The sequence below is a fragment of the Coregonus lavaretus genome (assembly GCF_964263955.1).
Source record: "Coregonus lavaretus genome assembly, chromosome: 30".
NCBI classification, from domain to species: Eukaryota; Metazoa; Chordata; class Actinopteri; order Salmoniformes; family Salmonidae; genus Coregonus; species Coregonus lavaretus.
Window position 1 is genome coordinate 2,052,910 of NC_140017.1, and position 22,888 is coordinate 2,075,797.

Genomic DNA, 22,888 nt, shown 5'->3' on the forward strand with positions numbered 1-22,888 from the left:
GCGTTGCCGCTGCTCCTCTCTGTAGCGCGCCTCCACAGTCTCCTCCCAAGGACGGCGATCCATTCTGGCCTGAATCTCGTCCCAAGTCCAGGATCCCGTGGTAAGCGTACATTTAATTTAATTAATGTACTTAACACACACGAACAAAAACAACAAACCAAACGATACGTGAAGTCCTAGGTTAACACCAAAACAAACCATACAGAACAAGATCCCACAATAAACAGTGCCAAACAGGCTGCCTAAGTATGGTCCCCAATCAGAGACAACAAGCAACAGCTGCCTCTGATTGGGAACCACCCTGGCCAACATAGAAATACATGAACTAGAACAAAACATAGAAAATAACACATAGAAAATCCACACCCTGGCTCAACATATAAGAGTCCCCAGAGCCAGGGCGTGACAATGACTTTGTAACGGCTACAGTTCTCCGCTACAAGAAATACTCACTGATACCCTAGTTTATAGAAAGACCCATATGTACAGTGCGGTATCCCTCAGGGCAGTTGCCTTGGGCTGTAACTCTTTATTTTTACGAATGATTTGCCACTTGGCTTACAAGAAGCTAAAATGACTATGTATGCTGATGATTGCACACTCTACACATCAGCACCTACTGCCAGTGAGCTCATTGAGACTCTTAGCAAGGAGTTACAGTCAGTCAGAATGGGTAATCAACAATAAACTAGTCTTAAATACATCTAAAACCAAAAGCATTGTATTTGGTTCAAAGCATTCTCTTCAACTGGAGTTGTACATAAAGGTTGTGACCATTGAACAAGTTGAAGAAGCTGAACTCCTAGGAGTAACATTGGATGGTCAGTTATCATGGTCAAATCATATCGACAAAGATGTTGTGAAGACGGGGAGAGGTATGTCTGTTATAAAAAGATGTTATGTGTTTTTGACACAAAGATCAATTGTACTAGTTGTTTAGGCTTTGATCTTGTCACATCTTGATTAATGTCCGGTAATAAGGTGCAGCAAAAAAAGACCTAGCAAAGATGCAGCTGAAAACAAAGCAGCACGCCTTGCCCTTAACAGAGCACCACGAAGCCTTGCCCTTAACAGAGCAGCACGAAGCCTTGCCCTTAACAGAGCAGCACGAAGCCTTGCCCTTAACTGCATACACAGAACTAACAACATGCATGATAGTCTTTCATGGTTGAGGAATGAGGATAAATTAACTATTTCTCTTCTAGTCTTAAGAATCACTTGTTTGTTGAAAATGCCTAACCACTTTATAATCAATCAATAAAAATGGTATTAGTCACATGCGCCGAATACAGCAGGTATAGACCTTACCGTGAAATGCGTATGTACAAGCCATTAACCAACAATGCAGTTAAGAAAAATAAGAGTTAAGAAAATATTTACTAAAATGACAATAACAAGACCATATACAGGGGGTACCGGTACTGAGTCAATGTGTGGGGGTACAGGTCAGTCGAGGTAATATGTACATGTAGGTAGGAGTAAAGTGACTATGCATAGATAATAATAAACAGAGTAGCAGAAAGCGGCAGCTCTACCCTTTAGCTCAGTGCGGATGTTGCCTGTAATCCGTGGCTTCTGGTTGGGGTATGTATGGTCACTATGGCGACGACGTCATCTATGCACTTATTGATGAAGCCGGTGACTGATGTGGTATACTCCTCAATGCCGTCGACTGAATCCCAGAACATATTCCAGTCTGTGCTAGCAAAACAGTCCTGTAGCTTAGCATCTGCGTCATCTGACCACTTCCGTATTGAGTGAGTCACTAGTACTTCCTGCTTTAGTTTTCGCTTGTAAGCAGGAATCAGGAGGATATAATTATGGTCAGATTTGCCAAACGGAGGACGAGGGAGAGCTTTGTACACGTCTCTGTGTGTGTAGTAAAGGTGGTCTAGAGTTTTTTGTCCTCTGGTTGTACATGTAACATATGCTGGTAGAAATTAGGTAAAACTGATTAAAATTTCCCTGCATTAAAGTCCCCGGCCACTAGGAGTGCCACCTCTGGAGTAACATTCCCTTGTTTGCTTATGGCCTTATACAGCTCATTGAGTGCGGTCTTAGTTCCAGCATCGGTTTGTGGTGGTAAATAGACAGCTATGAAAAATAAAGATGAAAACTCTCTTGGTAAATAGTGTGGTCTACAGCTTATCATGAGATACTCTACCTCAGGCGAGCAAAACCTTGAGACTTCCTTAATATTAGATTTTGCGCACCAGCTCTTATAGACAAATAGACACAGACTGCCACCCCTTGTCGTACCGGAGGCAACTGTTCTGTCTTGCCGATGCACAGAAAACCCAGCCAACTGTATATTATCCATGTCGTTGTTCAGCCATGACTCTGTGAAACATAAAATATTACAGTTTTAATGTCCCATTGGTAGGATAGCCTTGAACAGAGCTCATCTAGTTTATTCTCCAATGATTGCACGTTGGCCAATAGGACGGATGGTAGAGGCGGGTTACCCACTCGCCGACAAATTCTCACAAGGCACCCGGACCTGCATCCACTGTATCGGTGTCTCTTCTTCACGCGAATGATGGGGATTTGGGCCTGGTCCGGTGTCAGCAGTAAATCCTTCGCGTCCGACTCGTTAAAGAAAAAATCTTCATCTAGTTTGAGGTGAGTAATTGCTGTTCTGATATCCAGAAGCTCTTTTAAGTTACAAACAAAGTGAGAAAACACACAAAATAGCACAATTGGTTAGGAGCCTCCTCCGGCGCCATAGGGTTGGATAGAATTCAGACATACAGTACATACCCCACCAGACACGACACAATGGGATTCTTCATGGTACACAAACCAAAAACAGATTCAATGCGTCGCTCAGTTATGTATAGAGCCATATCATCGTGGAATGCTCCGCCACCAGAGGTTACTCATTTAATGTAATATCTGATGTTGTTCTTGTCTATTACTGTTCTGTACTTTGTTATGTATTTGTATGTTTTATGTGGACCCCAGGAAGAGTAGCTGCTGCATGTGCAATAGCTAATGGGGATCCTAATAAACTAAACATCAGTGTGGTGACATAGTCCAGTATGACTGACATAGTATGGCAGATAGGATACTTAATTGCTTATTATGGGCCCTAGACCCTTGTCAAAAGTAGTGCACTATACAGGGAATAGGTTGCCATTTGGGACACAACCGGTGTCTTTTGAGACGCAGACTGGGATCTGTATGAACAGGTCCTGACACGGTACAGGAAATTCTCTTTGGCTGTTACGATAGATTCAGAACAAAAAAAACAAGAAATCTATCATTTTCAATAGAAGGAGACACTTAAGATTTGACTGTTGGCAACTATAGTTGCAATTTTGCGACCAGAGTTGAGAAAGTTCAAATTTAATGCAAATTTCAGTAACACGACTTTGTGATAACCAATCAGAAAAGGGAAGCTCTTGCCAGCTTTAACAGTGTGCTCGATAGGCTTCCATCAACGGTGCTGTTTCACATGCTGTAAAGAAGACACACCCACAGGTGGAGAGCACAGGTAGTGAGCAATGTGAATCCACTATCTACCTGGAAGAAGGATGAGAAGACGTGGAAGGTGTAGATAGCGCAGGAGCCGTCTGAGTCGGACACCAGCTGGTTGATGTGCCTCCGCCACGCTTCCTCTGTGTCATCGCACACCGCTGGCTGGAACGCCGCCAGGATGGCAGAGAAGAAGGGTAACGGAGGAGGGGAAGAACGAGACTCCATCAGCTCATCTCTCTCCTCCTCGCTGAGACTGGTGGGGGAGACCAGGCATACACAACCATCAGAACACACAAGAAGATATAGCAGCACTCTAAAACACTTTTCAGAGTATCATGCTGACCAGAACCGTATTGTACTGGCTTACATAATATTATTTTCACATCCAGTAGTATGAAAAGGGTGTAAATACTGACAAAAGCACTATTGCAGGTTTGATGAGACTTTCATGATCACACTTTATGATCAATTCCATTTCAATACATAAGCATTTACAGTGGGGGAAAAAAAGTATTTAGTCAGCCACCAATTGTGCAAGTTCTCCCACTTAAAAATATGAGAGAGGCCTGTAATTTTCATCATAGGTACACGTCAACTATGACAGACAAAATTAGAATTTTTTTCTCCAGAAAATCACATTGTAGGATTTTTTATGAATTTATTTGCAAATTATGGTGGAAAATAAGTATTTGGTCAATAACAAAAGTTTCTCAATACTTTGTTATATACCCTTTGTTGGCAATGACACAGGTCAAACGTTTTCTGTAAGTCTTCACAAGGTTTTCACACACTGTTGCTGGTATTTTGGCCCATTCCTCCATGCAGATCTCCTCTAGAGCAGTGATGTTTTGGGGCTGTCACTGGGCAACACGGACTTTCAACTCCCTCCAAAGATTTTCTATGGGGTTGAGATCTGGAGACTGGCTAGGCCACTCCAGGACCTTGAATGCTTATTTTACGAAGCCACTCCTTTGTTGCCCGGGCGGTGTGTTTGGGATCATTGTCATGCTGAAAGACCCAGCCACGTTTCATCTTCAATGCCCTTGCTGATGGAAGGAGGTTTTCACTCAAAATCTCACGATACATGGCCCCATTCATTCTTTCCTTTACACGGATCAGTCGTCCTGGTCCCTTTGCAGAAAAACAGCCCCAAAGCATGATGTTTCCACCCCCATGCTTCACAGTAGGTATGGTGTTCTTTGGATGCAACTCAGCATTCTTTGTCCTCCAAACACGACGAGTTGAGTTTTTACCAAAAAGTTATATTTTGGTTTCATCTGACCATATGACATTCTCCCAATCCTCTTCTGGATCATCCAAATGCACTCTAGCAAACTTCAGACGGGCCTGGACATGTACTGGCTTAAGCAGGGGGACACGTCTGGCACTGCAGGATTTGAGTCCCTGGCGGCGTAGTGTGTTACTGATGGTAGGCTTTGTTACTTTGGTCCCAGCTCTCTGCAGGTCATTCACTAGGTCCCCCCGTGTGGTTCTGGGATTTTTGCTCACCGTTCTGGTGATCATTTTGACCCCACGGGGTGAGATCTTGCGTGGAGCCCCAGATCGAGGGAGATTATCAGTGGTCTTGTATGTCTTCCATTTCCTAATAATTGCTCCCACAGTTGATTTCTTCAAACCAAGCTGCTTACCTATTGCAGATTCAGTCTTCCCAGCCTGGTGCAGGTCTACAATTTTGTTTCTGGTGTCCTTTGACAGCTCTTTGGTCTTGGCCATAGTGGAGTTTGGAGTGTGACTGTTTGAGGTTGTGGACAGGTGTCTTTTATACTGATAACAAGTTCAAACAGGTGCCATTAATACAGGTAACGAGTGGAGGACAGAGGAGCCTCTTAAAGAAGAAGTTACAGGTCTGTGAGAGCCAGAAATCTTGCTTGTTTGTAGGTGACCAAATACTTATTTTCCACCATAATTTGCAAATAAATTCATTAAAAATCCTACAATGTGATTTTCTGGATTTTTTTTTCTCAATTTGTCTGTCATAGTTGACGTGTATCTATGATGAAAATTACAGGCCTCTCTCATCTTTTTAAGTGGGAGAACTCTCACAATTGGTGGCTGACTAAATACTTTTTTCCCCCACTGTATTGGCCTAATTTATAAAGCATTTATATATCACTCCCGCCTCCACCCTGCATCATCTGAGCGCAACGTATGTTGTTGAACGCTGAACGAGAGACCTCGGTTTATTGTATTTGTAAAAGTTGTGACTGATTTTATATACTTTTTGATTTTGGATCCCGCAGCTCAGTTGGGCTCAGTTGCTGTGAACGCTACTATCTGTCCCGGGATCCTGACAGATTCCATGTAAAGAGAGAGACACGGAAACCCAGCTAGCCTAGCTGGCTCGGTAGTCTCAAATGGAGGTCGCTATAGAACGTTATCAACACTGCAGGAGCTGTGTTTACTTTGCTTTATTTTGGGACAATGTGGACCGCCCAGACTTTCAATGTACTAACTGTTTGCTTATAGAGGACTACAGGGGCGAAGTGGCTACTCTTAGCAAACAAGTAGCGAACCTACACAAGCTACTTTTTCTTTTTCTTCAACCCCTTTTGCCCCGGACGCCGCTCTGGTCTAGTGGAATTGTCGCCGCCGTATCGGCTCTCCAAAGCCGGCTGGCCGGTACTCTGCAGGGATCCCTCCCCGAATGGGTCTCCCCCTTCCCTGGAGAACGAAGCTAGTAGGATGCTCATGGATGACTTGGGGGATGTTCCTGTTCTCAACCCAACCAATCATCCATGGAGATATGTCACTCGCTGTGGAAGTTGAAGAAAGTGTCCTCTGGCAACAGGGGCTTCCTTGGAAATGTTAAGCCCGGACCGAACACAGACCAGAAACGCTTTGCCACCCTGGATCCAGAGGTTCCGGCGCCTTCTTCCTTAGGGGCTTCCGATTCAAGATTGGATCCGTCAGGCTGCCTGAGAGACTGGCCCATTCATCATCCACGATGGATACTACAACCGGCTCGGGTCCATCGGGCCCCACCGCCGATCGGTCCTTGGAGTCTTCTAAACCACTCGAGGTGAAAGAATGGCCGGACCTTCTCGGCTGTTTCACCAGCTGTCATCATCGGCAGCTCGATGGTGAGAAACATCTCAGTTACCAGTGCAAAAACCCTGTGCTACCCAGGAGCAAGAGTACAGAACATTACAAGGTTGCTTCCGACCGTTCTACAACAGATGCCGGGAACTGACGCTGTCGTAGTCCATGTGGGGTCAAACGACATCAAAAGGGCTAGCTCTGAACTTCTGAAAATTGATTTTAAAGAACTGATTCTAGCACTGAAAGATTCTAAAAAAGCAGCCAATCCTTTCAGGTCCGATACCATCATTGGGTCGCAGGTGTGAAAGATTCAGCAGGCTACTGGCATTACACACCTGGCTAAAAGATTACTGTAGCTCTGTTGGAATAACTTTTATAGATAACTTTGACACCTTCTGGAAACAGAAGATACTCTACAGGAATGACAGAGTCCATCCAAATCATCTTGGCTCCTGGAATCTGTCCACGCATTTCAATGCTGCGTTGAGACAATGACTTATCAATAACCAAGACCAGCTCAGTTAATCCCTACCATTGTGACGCTGAGTTGTCATAATGCTGCATCGAATGTACATTATCCCAGGGGCGTTGGCAGACAATGTAAGTAACTTCATTTATGTCCCACTAACTGCCCTGAATACCTCTGTTGATCCTACAGTTATTGTATGCAGTAATCATGTGCCCATGAACCAGAGTTACACTGTTAGCACTGAGGCGGTGTGCCCTAGCAGGAAGTCCACTGTGTGCAACTCATCAGCTCCAATATAAATAACATGAGCAAGTCTACTTCTGATAAGCTTCCCAGTAAAGCGTTAAAAACAATAAAGCAACCCAGAAAAAGTGCAACAAATAGCCCAAAGGTTCATGAAGTCAATAACTTGCTTGTAACCGATGACATTCATATTCTGACTATCTCTGAAACTCACTTAGATAATACCTTTGAAGATACAGTGGTAGCAATACATGGTTATAACATCTACCGAAAAGACAGAAATGCCAACGGGGGCAGTGTTGTGGTCTGTATTCAGAACCACAATCCTGTAAAGCTTAGAGAGGATCTCATGTTATATACTGTTGAAGTAATATGGCTACAGGTTCATCTGTCTCACCTAAAGCCCATTCTTGTGGGAAGCTGCCATAGACCACAGAGTGCTAACAGTCAGTATCTGGATAATATGTGTGAATTGCTTGATAATGTTTGCGATATCAACAGAGAAGTATATTTTCTGGGTGATTTAAATATTGACTGGCTTTCATTAAGCTGCCCACTCAAGAAAAAACTTCAAACTGTAACCAGTGCCTGCAACCTGGTTCAGATTGTCAGTCAACCTACCAGGGTAGTTACAAACAGCACAGGAATGAAATCATCAACATGTATTGATCACATCTTTACTAATGCTGCTGAAATGTGCTTTAAAGCAGTATCCAAATCCATAGGATGTAGTGATTACAATATAGTAACCATATCTAGGAAAACCAAAGTTCCAAAGGCAGGGCCGAATATAGTGTATAAGAGGTCATACAAAAAGTTTTGTAGTGATTCTTATGTTGTTGATGTAAATAATATTTGCTGGTCTGTGGTGTGTAATGAGGAGCAACCAGATGCTGCACTTCACACATTTATGAAATTGCTTATTCCAGTTACTAATAAGCATGCAACCATTAAGAAAATGAAAAAAAACTGTTAAATCTCCTTGGATTGATAAGGAATTGAAAAATGGTATGGTTGAGAGGGATGAGGCAAAAGGTATGGCAAATAAGTCTGGCTGCCCAATCGATTGGCAAACGTACTGCAAATTGAGAAATCATGTGACTAAACTAAATAAAAATACAAAGAAACTATACTATGAAACAAAAGTAAATGATAAAGAATGACAGTAAAAAGACTTGGAGCACCTTAAATGAAATTTTGGGGAAAAAAGGCTAACTCTGCTCCATCATTCATTGAATCAGATGGCTCATTCATCATCATTCATTGAATCAGATGGCTCATTCATCACAAGACCCACTGATATTGCCAAGTACTTTAATGATTTTTAAATGGCAAGATTAGCAAATTTAGCATGACATGCCAGCAACAAACGCTGTATATCTGACCAAATTATGAAAGACAAGCATTGTACTTTAGAATTTTGTAAAGTGAGTGTGGAAGAGGTGAAAAAATTATTGTTGTCTATCAACAATGACAAGCCATCGGGGTCTGACAACCTGGATGGAAAATTACTGAGGATAATAGTGGACAATTGTCATGAAACCGTTGTGGATGTGGTGGAGGAGTCAAGCGCAGGAAGCAGAGGTTTAGTCCAACAAGACTTTTAATAGTCTTAAAAGCAATAGTGTAAACCCCGACCTCGAAATAACACTACGAGGCGAGGGATCATTACGCACACGCGTAAAACACTAAACGTAGAACAATGATACGGAAAAAACAAACACGTATCATACACAAAAGGCAACGGAAAAATAACAACACACAATTACCAAAGAGCAAAACAAGGAACTTATAAGACACCTAATCAACACTCAAACAGACACAGGTGTGACAGACAGACAAAAGCAATCAAACACAGAAACATAGAGCGGTGGCAGCTAATACTCCGGGGACGGCGAACGCCGAGGCCTGCCCGAACAAGGAGGAGGAGCAGCCTCGGCCGAAACCGTGACAGTACCCCCCCCTTGACGCGCGGCTCCAGCCGCGCGCCGACCCCGGCCTCGGGGACGGCCAGGAGGACGCGGACCCGGGCGCGTGGGATGCCCATGGTGAAACTCAGTCAGGAGGGATGGATCAAGTATGTCCCCCCTGGGCACCCAGCACCGTTCCTCCGGACCGTACCCCTCCCACTCCACGAGATACTGGAGACCACTCCTCCGGCGCCTCGAGTCCAGGATGGTCCGGACCCTGTACGCCGGGGCCCCCTCGATGTCCAAAGGGGGCGGAGGGGTCTCTCCTATCTCATCTTCTTGGAGTGGGCCAGCTACCACCGGCCTGAGAAGAGACACATGGAACGAGGGGTTAATATTTTTATACTCAATTGGCAGTTGTAACCTGTAACACACCTCGTTCAATCTTCTCAGGACTTTGAAGGGCCCCACAAACCGCCGACCCAGCTTCCGGCAGGGCAGGCGGAGGGGCAGGTTTCGAGTCGAGAGCCAGACTCGATCTCCCGGTGTGTACACCGGCCCCTCGCTGCGGTGGCGATCGGCGCTCGCCTTTTGTTGACGTATGGCACGCTGCAGATGGACATGGGCAGCGTCCCACGTCTCCTCCGAGCGCCGAATCCACTCGTCCACCGCAGGGGCCTCGATCTGGCTCTCGTGCCACGGTGCCAGGACCGGCTGATAACCTAAAACACACTGGAAAGGTGTTAAGTTGGTGGAGGAGTGGCGGAGAGAGTTCTGGGCCATCTCTGCCCAGGGGATGAACCTCGACCACTCCTCCGGCCGGTCCCGGCAATAGGACCTCAAAAACCTACCCACATCCTGGTTGACTCGTTCCACCTGCCCATTACTCTCTGGGTGGTACCCCGAGGTAAGGCTTACCGAGACCCCCAACCGTTCCATGAACGCTCCCCAAACTCTGGAAGTGAACTGGGGACCTCGGTCAGACACAATATCCTCGGGGACCCCATAGTGCCGGAAAACATGGGTGAATAGGGCCTCAGCGGTTTGTAGGGCAGTAGGGAGACCCGGCATGGGAAGGAGACGACAGGCCTTGGAAAACCGATCCACAACGACCAAAATGGTGGTATTCCCCTGGGAGGGGGGAAGGTCGGTTACGAAATCCACCGATAGGTGTGACCATGGTCGTTGCGGAACGGGCAGGGGATGTAGCTTACCCCTGGGCAAATGTCTAGGCGCCTTACACTGGGCACACACCGAGCAGGAGGAGACATAAACCCTCACATCCCTGGCTAACGTTGGCCACCAGTATTTCATGCTAAGACAGTGCAATGTCCGGCCAATACCAGGATGTCCAGAGGAGGGTGATGTATGAGCCCAATAAATAAGTCTATCACGAATCTCGAGCGGGACGTACGTCCGCCCCACAGGACACTCGGGGGGAGTAGGGTCGGTACGCAGTGCCCGCTCGATTTCTGAATCGACCTCCCACACCACCGGAGCCACCAAACAAGACTCCGGCAGTATGGAAGTAGGCTCGTTGGACCTCTCCTCTGTGTCATATCGCCGGGACAGAGCGTCTGCCTTACCATTCTGGGACCCAGGGATGTATGTGATTTTAAAAACGAACCGGGTTAGGAACATGTTCCACCTAGCCTGACGAGGGTTCAATCTCCTAGCTGCCCGGATGTACTCCAGGTTACGGTGATCCGTCAGAATGAGGAAAGGGTGTTGAGCCCCTCAAGCCAATGCCTCCACACCTTTAGGGCCTGGACTACGGCTAACAGCTCCCTGTCCCCGACATCATAGTTACTCTCCGCCGCACTGAGCTTCTTGGAGTAGAACGCACAGGGGCGGAGTTTAGGTGGCGTGCCGGACCGTTGTGATAGAACTGCCCCAATACCAGTCTCGGACGCGTCTACCTCAACCTGGAATGGTAAAGAGGGATCCGGATGCGCCAGCACAGGAGCCGAGGTGAACAGGTTCTTAAGTTTGACAAATGCCCTGTCCGCCTCAGCCGACCACTGCAAGCGAACCGGACCCCCCTTTAGCAGGGACGTAATGGGAGCTGCAACCTGTCCAAAACCCCGAATAAACCTCCGGTAGTAATTAGCAAAACCCAAGAACTGTTGCACCTCTTTTACAGTGGTTGGAGTTTGCCAATTACGCACGGCCGATACCCGGTCTACCTCTATCTCCACACCAGACGCGGACAACCGATAACCCAAAAAGGAGACGGACTCCTGGAAGAACAGGCATTTCTCTGCCTTGACATACAAGTCATGCTCCAACAGTCGTCTCAACACTCGGCGTACCTGGGCTACATGCTCGGCTCGAGTAGCAGAGTACACTAGGATGTCGTCTATGTACACTACTACTCCCTGCCCATGCATGTCCCGGAAAATCTCGTCAACAAAGGATTGGAAGACTGAAGGAGCATTCATTAAACCGTATGGCATGACGAGATACTCGTAATGACCCGAGGTGGTGCTAAATGCTGTCTTCCATTCATCCCCCTCCCTAATGCGCACCAGATTGTACGCGCTCCTGAGATCCAACTTTGTGAAGAACCGCGCTCCGCGTAATGACTCCGTCATCGTCGCAATCAGTGGAAGTGGGTAGCTGTATTTAACTGTGATCTGATTGAGACTACGATAATCAATACACGGGCGCAATCCCCCGTCCTTCTTCTTCACAAAGAAGAAACTCGAGGAGACTGGGGAAGTAGAGAACCGTATGTATCCCTGTGCCAAGGACTCGGCTATGTAGGTCTCCATAGCCGCAGTCTCCTCTTGAGACAGGGGATACACATGACTCCGGGGAAGAGCCGCTCCGGTCTGGAGATTTATTGCACAGTCCCCCTGTCTATGAGGAGGTAGCCGTGCCGCCCTCGATTTGCTAAACACGAGTGCTAAATCCTCATACTCGGGGGGAATGCGCAGTGCGGGCCCTTGGTTCGGACTCTCTACCGAGGTCGCCCCTATGGAAACACCTAGACATCTCCCTACACACTGGGCAGACCACTCCATAAGAGCCCTCTGTTGCCACGCTATGGTAGGATCATGGGTACTTAACCAGGGAAGGCCCAACACCACTGGGTACGCAGGAGAGTCAATCAGATATAACTGAATGATTTCCTCATGACCCCCCTGCGTCGTCATAGTCAGTGGTGCTGTGACATCCCTGATCAGACCCGACCCCAACGGCCGGCTGTCTAATGCGTGGACAGGGAATGGAACTTCTACCGGCCGAAGGGGAATTCCTAACCTAGCACAAAATGCTCGATCAATAAAGTTCCCAGCTGCGCCTGAATCTACTAGCGCCTTATGCTGGGAATGAGGTGCCACCTGTGGAAACCTCACAGGAATACTCATGTGACCAACAGAGAGCTCTGGGTGAGTGGGGCGCCTACTCACCTGAAATGACTCCCCAGTGCGTGGCCTGTTGTCACCTCTCCCAGGAGACCCTCCCCAGCACCTGGCCGCAGTGTGTCCTCCACGACCGCAGGTGGTGCAGTGGATGGCCCCCCTCGGGTTCCCCCTCCTCCTCTCTCTAGCGCCAGCACCCCCTAGCTCCATGGGAATCGGCTCGGGGGTGCTAGAGGGTGGACTGGACGACCCCCACTCGGGACGTCCGCGGGTAGCCAGCAGGGTATCCAGACGGATGGAAATGTCCACCAACTGGTCAAACGACAGGTTGGTGTCCCTGCAGGCCAGCTCCCTACGAACGTCCTCTCGTAGACTACATCGGTACTGGTCGATGAGGGCCCTCACATTCCACCCCGCATCCGCCGCTAGTGTCCGGAACTCCAGTGCGAACTCCTGTGCGCTCCTCTTCCCCTGTCGGAGGTGGAATAGACGCTCTCCCGCCGCTTTCCCCTCAGGGGGATGATCGAAGACAGCCCTGAAGCGGCGGGAGAACTCCGCGTAGGTGATGGTAGTGGCGTCTATTCCCCTCCATTCGGCGTTGGCCCATTCCAATGCCTTGCCGGAGAGACAGGAGATGAGGGCGGAGACGCTCTCGTATCCCGAGGGCGCCGGGTGTATAGTGGCAAGGTACAGTTCGACCTGCAGGAGGAATCCCTGACACCCGGCTGCAGAACCGTCATATGCCCTCGGGAGTGAGAGCCGAATGCCACTGGGTTCCGGTACTGAGAGAGGAGGACTGGCCGTTGGTGATGCGAAGTTGTATAGGTCCTTGGCCACCGCAGAGTTCACCAATCGGCGCAGGGTGTTGGACACCTCGTCCATGACGGTCCCGAGTCGCTGGATCATGGCGTCCTGGAAATTGATCCGGTCCAGCAGGGATTCGGGTGCCGTCGCTGATCCTGCTGACTCCATAATGGTGTGTTGTTCTGTCATGAAACCGTTGTGGATGTGGTGGAGGAGTCAAGCGCAGGAAGCAGAGGTTTAGTCCAACAAGACTTTTAATAGTCTTAAAAGCAATAGTGTAAACCCCGACCTCGAAATAACACTACGAGGCGAGGGATCATTACGCACACGCGTAAAACACTAAACATAGAACAATGATACGGAAAAAACAAACACGTATCATACACAAAAGGCAACGGAAAAATAACAACACACAATTACCAAAGAGCAAAACAAGGAACTTATAAGACACCTAATCAACACTCAAACAGACACAGGTGTGACAGACAGACAAAAGCAATCAAACACAGAAACATAGAGCGGTGGCAGCTAATACTCCGGGGACGGCGAACGCCGAGGCCTGCCCGAACAAGGAGGAGGAGCAGCCTCGGCCGAAACCGTGACAACAATATTGCCACTCCTGTTTGCCATATCTTCAAAGTAAGTCTACTAGAAAGTGTGCCCTCAGGCCTGGAGGGAAGCAAAAGTAATTCCGCTACCTAAGAATAATAAAGCCCCCTTTACTGGCTCAAATAGTCAACCAAATACAGTGGGGAGAACAAGTATTTGATACACTGCCGATTTTGCAGGTTTTCCTACTTACAAAGCATGTAGAGGTCTGTAAATTTTATCATAGGTACACTTCAACTGTAAGAGACGGAATCTAAAACAAAAATCCAGAAAATCACATTGTATGATTTTTAAGTAAATCATTTGCATTTTATTGCATGACATAAGTATTTGATCACCTACCAACCAGTAAGAATTCCGGCTCTCACAGACCTGTTAGTTTTTCTTTAAGAAGCCCTCCTGTTCTCCACTCATTACCTGTATTAACTGCACCTGTTTGAACTCGTTACCTGTATAAAAGACACCTGTCCACACACTCAATCAAACAGACTCAACCTCTCCACAATGGCCAAGACCAGAGAGCTGTGTAAGGGCATCAGGGATAAAATTGTAGACCTGCACAATGCTGGGATGGGCTACAGGACAATAGGCAAGCAGCTTGGTGAGAAGGCAACAACTGTTGGCGCAATTATTAGAAAATGGAAGAAGTTCAAGGTGACGGTCAATCACCCTCGGTCTGGGGCATCAACAAGATCTCACCTTGTGGGGCATCAATGATCATGAGGAAGGTGAGGGATCAGCCCAGAACTACACGGCAGGACCTGGTCAATGACCTGAAGAGAGCTGGGACCACAGTCTCAAAGAAAACCATTAGTAACACACTACGCCGTCATGGATTAAAATCCTGCAGCGCACGCAAGGTCCCCCTGCTCAAGCCAGCGCATGTCCAGGCCCGTCTGAAGTTTGCCAATGACCATCTGGATGATCCAGAGGAGGAATGGGAGAAGGTCATGTGGTCTGATGAGACAAAAATTGAGCTTTTTGGTCTAAACTCCACTCGCCGTGTTTGGAGGAAGAAGAAGGATGAGTACAACCCCAAGAAAACCATCCCAACCGTGAAGCATGGAGGTGGAAACATCATTCTTTGGGGATGCTTTTCTGCAAAGGGGACAGGACGACTGCACCATATTGAGGGGAGGATGGATGGGGCCATGTATCGTGAGATCTTGGCCAACAACCTCCTTCCCTCAGTAAGAGCATTGAAGATGGGTCGTGGCTGGGTCTTCCAGCATGACAACGACCCGAAACACACAGCCAGGGCAACTATGGAGACGCTCCGTAAGAAGCATCTCAAGGTCCTGGAGTGGCCTAGCCAGTCTCCAGACCTGAACCCAACAGAAAATCTTTGGAGGGAGCTGAAAGTCTGTATTGCCCAGCGACAGCCCCGAAACCTGAAGGATCTGGAGAAGGTCTGTATGGAGGAGTGGGCCAAAATCCCTGCTGCAGTGTGTGCAAACCTGGTCAAGACCTACAGGAAACGTATGATCTCTGTAATTGCAAACAAAGGTTTCTGTACCAAATATGAAGTTCTGCTTTTCTGATGTATCAATTACTTATGTCATGCAATACAATTCAAATTAATTACTTAAAAATCATACAATGTGATTTTCTGGATTTTTGTTTTAGATTCCGTCTCTCACAGTTGAAGTGTACCTATGATAAAAATTACAGACCTCTACATGCTTTGTAAGTAGGAAAACCTGCAACATCGGCAGTGTATCAAATACTTGTTCTCCCCACTGTAGTTACCAACCCATAGTAAACTTCTGGGAAAAAATGGTGTTTGACGAGTAACAATGCTATTATACAGTAAACAAATTGACAACAGACTTTCAGCACGCTTATAGGGAAGGACATTCAACAAGCTATAACACAAATGACTGATGATTGGCTGAGAGAAATTGATGATAAAAATAATGTGGGGGCTGTTTTGTTAGACTTCAGTGCGGCTTTTGACATTATCAATCACAGTCTGCTGCTGGAAAACATATGTGTTATGGCTTTACACCCCCCGCTATATGGTGGATAAACAGCTAGTTGTCTAACAGAACACAAAGGGTGTTCTTTAATGGAAGCCACTCCAACATAATCCAAGTAGAATCAGGAATTCTCCTGGGCAGCGGTTTATGCCCCTTACTTTTTTTTTATCTTTACTAATGACATGCCAATGGCTTTGAGTAAAGCCAGTGTGTCTATGCATGTTTCTACAACTTGATTGGAGTCCACCTGTGGAAAATTCAATTGATTGAACATGATTTGGAAAGACACACACCTGTCTATATAAGGTCCCCCAGTTGACAATGCATGTCAGAGCAAAGACCAATCCATGAGGTCAAAGGAATTGTCCGTAGAGCTCCGAGACAGGATTGTGTTGATTCACAGATCTGGGGAAGGGTACCAAAACATTTCTGCAGCATTGAAGGTCCCCAAGAACACAGTGGCCTCCATCACTGTTAAATGGAAAAAGTTTGGAACCACCGAGACTCTTCCTAGAGCTGGCAGCCTGGCCAAACTGAGCAATCGAGAGAGAAGGGCCTTGGTCAGGGAGGTGACCAAGAACCCGATGGTCACTCTGACAAAGCTCTAGAGTTATTCTGTGGAGATGGGAGAAACTTCCAGAAGGACAACCATCTCTGCAGCACTGCACCAATCAGGCATTTATGGTAGAGTGGCCGCTCCTCAGTAAAAGGCACATGACAGCCCGCTTGGAGTTTGCCAAATGGCACCTAAAGACTCTCAGACCATGAGAAACAAGATTCTCTGGTCTGATGAAACCAAGATTAAAGTCTTTGGCCTGAATGCCAAGCGTCACGTCTGGAGGAAACCTGGCACCATCCTTATGGTGAAGCATGGTGGTGGCAGCATCATGCTGTGGGGATGTTTTTCAGCGGCAGGGACTGGGAGACTAGTCAGGTTTGAGGCAAAGATGAACAGAGCAAAGTACAGAGAGATACTTAATGAAAACCTGCTCCAGAGTGCTCAGGACCTCAGACTGGGGTGAAGTTTCACCTTCTAACAGGACAACAACCCTAAGCACACAGCCAAGACAACGGAGGAGTGGCTTCGGGACAAGTCTCTGAATGTCCTTGAGTGGCCCAGCCACAGCTCAGACTTGAACCCGATCTAACATCTCTGGAGAGACCTGAAAATAGCTGTGCAGCAACGCTCCTCATCCAACCTGACAGAGCTTGACAGGATCTGCAGAGAAGAATGGGAGAAACTCCCCAAATACAGGTTTGCCAAGTTTGTAGCGTCATACCCAAGAAGACTCAAGGCTGTAATCGCTGCCAAAGGTGCTTCAAAGTACTGGGTAAAGGGTCTGAATACTTATGTAAATACTTATGTAAATTTCAAAAAACCTGTTTTTGCTTTGTCATTATGGGGTATTGTGTGTAGATTGATGAGACAAAAACACAATTTAATCAATTTTAGAATAAGGTTGTAACCTACATTTTTTTGGAAAAAGTCAAGGGATCTGAATACTTTCCGAAGGCACTGTACACGTCAGCTACTACAGCGACTGAAATGACTGCAACACTTAACAAAGAGCTGCAGTTAGTTTCAGAATGGGTGGCAAGGAATAAGTTACTCCTAAATATTTCCAAAACTAAAAGCATTGTATTTGGGTCAAATCATTCACTAAACCCTCAACCTCAACTAAATCTCGTAATGAATAACAGGGAAATTGAGCAAGTTGAGGTGACTAAACTGCATGGAGTAACCCTGGATTGTAAACTGGCATGGTCAAAACATATTGATACAACAGTAGGTAAGATGGGGAGAAGTCTGTCCATAATAAAGCGCTGCTCTGCCTTCTTAACAATACTATCAACAAGGCAGGTCCTACAGGCCCTAGTTTTGTCGCACCTAGACTACTGTTCAGGAGTGGTCAGGTGCCACAAAGAGGGATTTAGGAAAATTACAATTGGCTCAGAACAGGGCAGCATGGCTGGCCCTTAAAAGTACACGGGGAGCTAACATTAATGATATGCATGTCAATCTCTCAAAGTGGCTCAAAGTGGAAGAGAGATTGACTTTATCACTACTTGTTTTTGTAAGAAGTGTTGACAAGCTGAATGTACCGAGCTGTCTGTTTAAACTACTGGCACACAGCTCGATCACCCATGCATACCCCACAAGACATGCCACCAGAGGTCTCTTCACAAGCCCCAAGTCCTAGCACACGCACTCTACACACGTACATTGTAATATTGTTGTATTGTGGTATTATATATTTTGTATTGTAGATATGTAGTGATGTAATAATGTTATATGATGTACTGTCTATCTTTTGTTTTATATGTAATGTAAGTGCCTTAATATGTTTGGACCCCAGAAAGAGTAGCTGCTTCCTTGTCAACAGCTAATGGGGATCCCTAATAAATACAAATAAACACTTCTATACTCGTTTGTAATGGCTATTTCATGAAAATGAACTATAAACACTTCCATTAACCACATGTTTTCTTCTATCTGACCTGAACAGTGCTATGTACCTGGGCAGACAGCTGGAGTCCAGGTCCAGTTCTCCTCGGTAGTCTCCCAGAGCCAAGTTTTCCAGGCTGAAGCGGTCACCGTCACAGTCAAACCCAGGCGGGAGGTCACTGATGGACAGGGACAGGTCATCCTCATGGATGTTCGTGTCCTTGTCTTCTACTGATACCTCAGCCTGGAGGAAGAGAGGAAATGAGGGAGGGGCTTACTCGAAAAGCTGGCATCAAATGGTCAATATTAGGGTGTATCCCAAATGGCACCCTATTCCCTATGTAGTGCACTACTTTTGACCAGGGTCCATAGGGCTCAGGTCAGAAGTAGTGCACTACAGTGAGGGAAAAAAGTATTTGATCCCCTGCTGATTTTGTACGTTTGCCCACTGACAAAGACATCATCAGTCTATAATTTTAATGGTAGGTTTATTTGAACAGTGAGAGACAGAATAACAACAAAAAAAATCAAGAAAAACGCATGTCAAAAATGTTATAAATTAATTGCATAATGAGGGAAATAAGTATTTGACCCCTCTGCAAAACATGACTTAGTACTTGGTGGCAAAACTCTTGTTGGCAATCACAGAGGTCAGACGTTTCTTGTAGTTGGCCACCAGGTTTGCACACATCTCAGGAGGGATTTTGTCCCACTCCTCTTTGCAGATCTTCTCCAAGTCATTAAGGTTTCGAGGCTGACGTTTGGCAACTCGAACCTTCAGCTCCCTCCACAGATTTTCTATGGGATTAAGGTCTGGAGACTGGCTAGGCCACTCCAGGACCTTCATGTGCTTCTTCTTGAGCCACTCCTTTGTTGCCTTGGCCATGTGTTTTGGGTCATTGTCATTCTGGAATACCCATCCATGACCCATTTTCAATGCCCTGGCTGAGGGAAGGAGGTTCTCACCCAAGATTTGACGGTACATGGCCCCGTCCATCGTCCCTTTGATGCGGTGAAGTTTCCTGTTCCCTTAGCAGAAAAACACCCCCAAAGCATAATGTTTCCACCCCCATGTTTGACGGTGGGGACGGTGTTCTTGGGGTCATAGGCAGCATTCCTCCTTCTCCAAACACGGCGAGTTGAGTTGATGCCAAAGAGCTCGATCTTGGTCTCATCTGACCACAACACTTTCACCCAGTTCTCCTCTGAATCATTCAGATGTTCATTGGCAAACTTCAGACGGGCCTGTATATGTGCTTTCTTGAGCAGGGGGACCTTGCGGGAGCTGCAGGATTTCAGTCCTTCACGGCGTAGTGTGTTACCAATTGTTTTCTTGGTGACTATGGTTCCAGCTGCCTTGAGATCATTGACAAGATCCTCCCGTGTAGTTCTGGGCTGATTTCTCATGATCATTGCAACTCCATGAGGTGAGATCTTGCATGGAGCCCCAGGCCGAGGGATATTGACAGTTATTTTGTGTTTCTTCCATTTGCAAATAATCGCACCAACTGTTGTCACCTTCTCACCAAGCTGCTTGGCGATGGTCTTGTAGCCCATTCCAGCCTTGTGTAGGTCTACAATCTTGTCCCTGACATCCTTGGAGAGCTCTTTGGTCTTGGCCATGGTGGAGAGTTTGGAATCTGATTGATTGATTGCTTCTGTGGACAGGTGTCTTTTATACAGGTTACAAACTGAGATTAGGAGCACTCCCTTTAAGAGTGTGCTCCTAATCTCAGCTCGTTACCTGTATAAAAGACAACTGGGAGCCAGAAATCTTTCTGATTGAGAGGGGGTCAACTACTTATTTCCCTCATTAAAATGCAAATCAATTTATAACATTTTTGACATGCGTTTTTCTGGATTTTTTTATTGTTATTCTGTCTCTCACTGTTCAAATAAACCTACCATTAAAATGATAGACTGATCATTTCTTTGTCAGTGGGCAAACGTACAAAATCAGCAGGGGATCAAATACTTTTTTCCCTCACTGTATATAGGGAATAGGGTGCTATTTGGGACGCACACTCAGTGTAGTACCCCCAGCCAATTTGATCTATTCCAGTACTTCAAATCAGTGGAACTTGCTGTAGGTACTTGAGGACAGGTTTGGGAAACACTGGTCTATGTAATTAAATACAACACTGATGGTGTTCTACTGACGGAATCCAGTGAGTGACGGTAAATCACTTAGAGCATCTAAGTGTAAAAGCACTCAATGAATCCAATCCATTATTATACTCAACTATACTCAATGTGCTTTTTTAAAATTTATTTTTAATTTCACCTTTATTTAACCAGGTAAGCCAGTTGAGAACAAGTTTTAATTTACAACTGCGACCTGGCCAAGATAAAGCAAAGCAGTGCGGTAAAAACAACAACAACACAGAGTTACATATGGAATAAACAAAACGTACAGTCAATAACACAATAGAAAATCTATATACAGTGTGTGCAAATGTAGTAAGTTATGGAGGTAAGGCAATAAATAGGCCATAGTGCAAATTAATTACAATTATAATTTAGTATTAACACTGGAGTGATAGATGTGCAGAAGATGATGTGCAAAAATAGATACTGGGGTGCAAATGAGCAAAATAAATAACAATGTAAATAACAATATGGGGATGAGTTAGTTGGGTGGGCTAATTACAGATGGGCTGTGTACAGGTGCAGTGATCGGTAAGCTGCTCTGACAACTTATGCTTAAAGATAGTGAGGGAGATAAGTGACTCCAGCTTCAGAGATCTTTGCAGTTCGTTCCAGTCATTTGCAGCAGAGAACTGGAAGGAATGGCGACCAAAGGAGGTGTTGGCTTTGGGGATGACCAGTGAGATATACCTGCTGGAACGCATACTACGGGTGGGTGTTGCTATGGTGACCAATGAGCTAAGATAAGGCGGGGATTTGCCTAGAAGTGATTTATAGATGACCTGGAGCCAGTGGGTTTGGTGACGAATATGTAGTGAGGGCCAGCCAACGAGAGCGTAAAGGTCACAATGGTGGGTAGTATATGGGGCTTTGTTGACAAAACGGATGGCACTGTGATAGACTACATCCATTTTGCTGAGTAGAGTGTTAGAAGCTATTTTGTAAATGACATCGCCGAAGTTAAGGATCGGTAGGATAGTCAGTTTTACGAGGGCATGTTTAGCAGCATGAGTGAAGGAGGCTTTGTTGTGAAATAGGAAGCCGATTCTAGATTTAACTTTGGATTGGAGATGCTTAATGTGAGTCTGGAAGGAGAGTTTACAGTCTAACCAGACACCTAGGTATTTGTAGTTGTCCACATATTCTAAGTCAGACCCGCCGAGAGTAGTGATTCTAGTCGGGCAGGCGGGTGCTAGCAGCGTTCGATTGAAGAGTATGCATTTAGTTTTACTAGCGTTTAAGTGCAGTTGGAGGCCACGGAAAGAGTGTTGTATGGCATTGAAGCTTGTTTGGAGGTTTGTTAACACAGTGTCCAATGAAGGGCCAGATGTATACAAAAGGGTGTCGTCTGCGTAGAGGTGGATCTGAGAGTCACCAGCAGCAAGAGCGACATCATTGATATACACAGAGAATAGAGTCGGCCCGAGAATTGAACCCTGTGGCACCCCCGTAGAGACTTCCAGAGGTCCAGACAACAGGCCCTCCGATTTGACACATTGAATTCTATGTGAGAAGTAGTTGGCGAGGCAGTCATTTGAGAAACCAAGGCTATTTAGTCTGCCAATAAGAATGCGGTGATTGACAGAGTCAAAAGCCTTGGCCAGGTCAATGAAGACGGCTGCACAGTACTGTCTTTTATCGATCGCGGTTATTATATCGTTTAGGTCCTTGAGCGTGGCTGAGGTACACCCATGACCAGCTCGGAAACCAGATTGCATAGCGGAGAAGGTACGGTGGGATTCGAAATGGTCGGTGATCTGTTTGTTAACTTGGCTTTCAAAAACTTTCGAAAGGCAGGGCAGGATGGATATAGGTCTGTAACAGTTTGGATCTAGAGTGTCACCCCCTTTGAAGAGGGGGATGACCGCGGCAGCTTTCCAATCTCTGGGGATCTCAGACGATACGAAAGAGGTGGAACAGGCTGGTAATAGGGGTTGCGACAATTTCAGCTGCTAATTTTAGAAAGAAAGGGCCCAGATTGTCTAGCCCAGCTGATTTGTAGGGGTCCAGATTTTGCAGCTCTTTCAGAACATCAGCTATCTGAATGTGGGTGAAGGAGAAGCAGGGGGGGGGGGGGTTATGGGCAAGTTGCAGCGGAGGGTGCAGAGCTGGTGGCCGGGTTAGGGGTAGCCAGGTGTAAAGCATGGCCAGCTGTAGCAAAATGCTTGTTGACATTTTCGATTATCGTAGATTTATCGGTAGTGACAGTGTTTTCTAGCCTCAGTGCATTGGGCAGCTGGGAGGAGGTGCTCTCATTCTCCATGGACTTTACAGTGTCCCAAAACCTTTTGGAGTTAGTGCTACAGGATGCACATTTCTGTTTGAAAAAGTTAGCCTTCGCTTTCCTAACTGATTGTGTATATTGGTTCCTGACT

At 46.3% G+C, this 22,888-nt stretch overlaps 1 protein-coding gene across 1 annotated transcript in view; it reads right to left on the bottom strand.

The window, feature by feature from the left end:
- Positions 1-22,888, bottom strand: part of LOC311106059 (protein furry homolog) — a gene marked incomplete at its 5' end in the record, with an annotated part of 221,548 nt that overhangs the window by 51,795 nt on the left and 146,865 nt on the right. The window contains 2 exons of the mRNA XM_084148346.1: positions 3,526-3,733; positions 18,437-18,609. Of these exons, the coding sequence (XP_084004472.1) occupies positions 3,526-3,733; positions 18,437-18,609 (381 nt within the window). The remainder of the gene's footprint in view (positions 1-3,525; positions 3,734-18,436; positions 18,610-22,888) is intronic.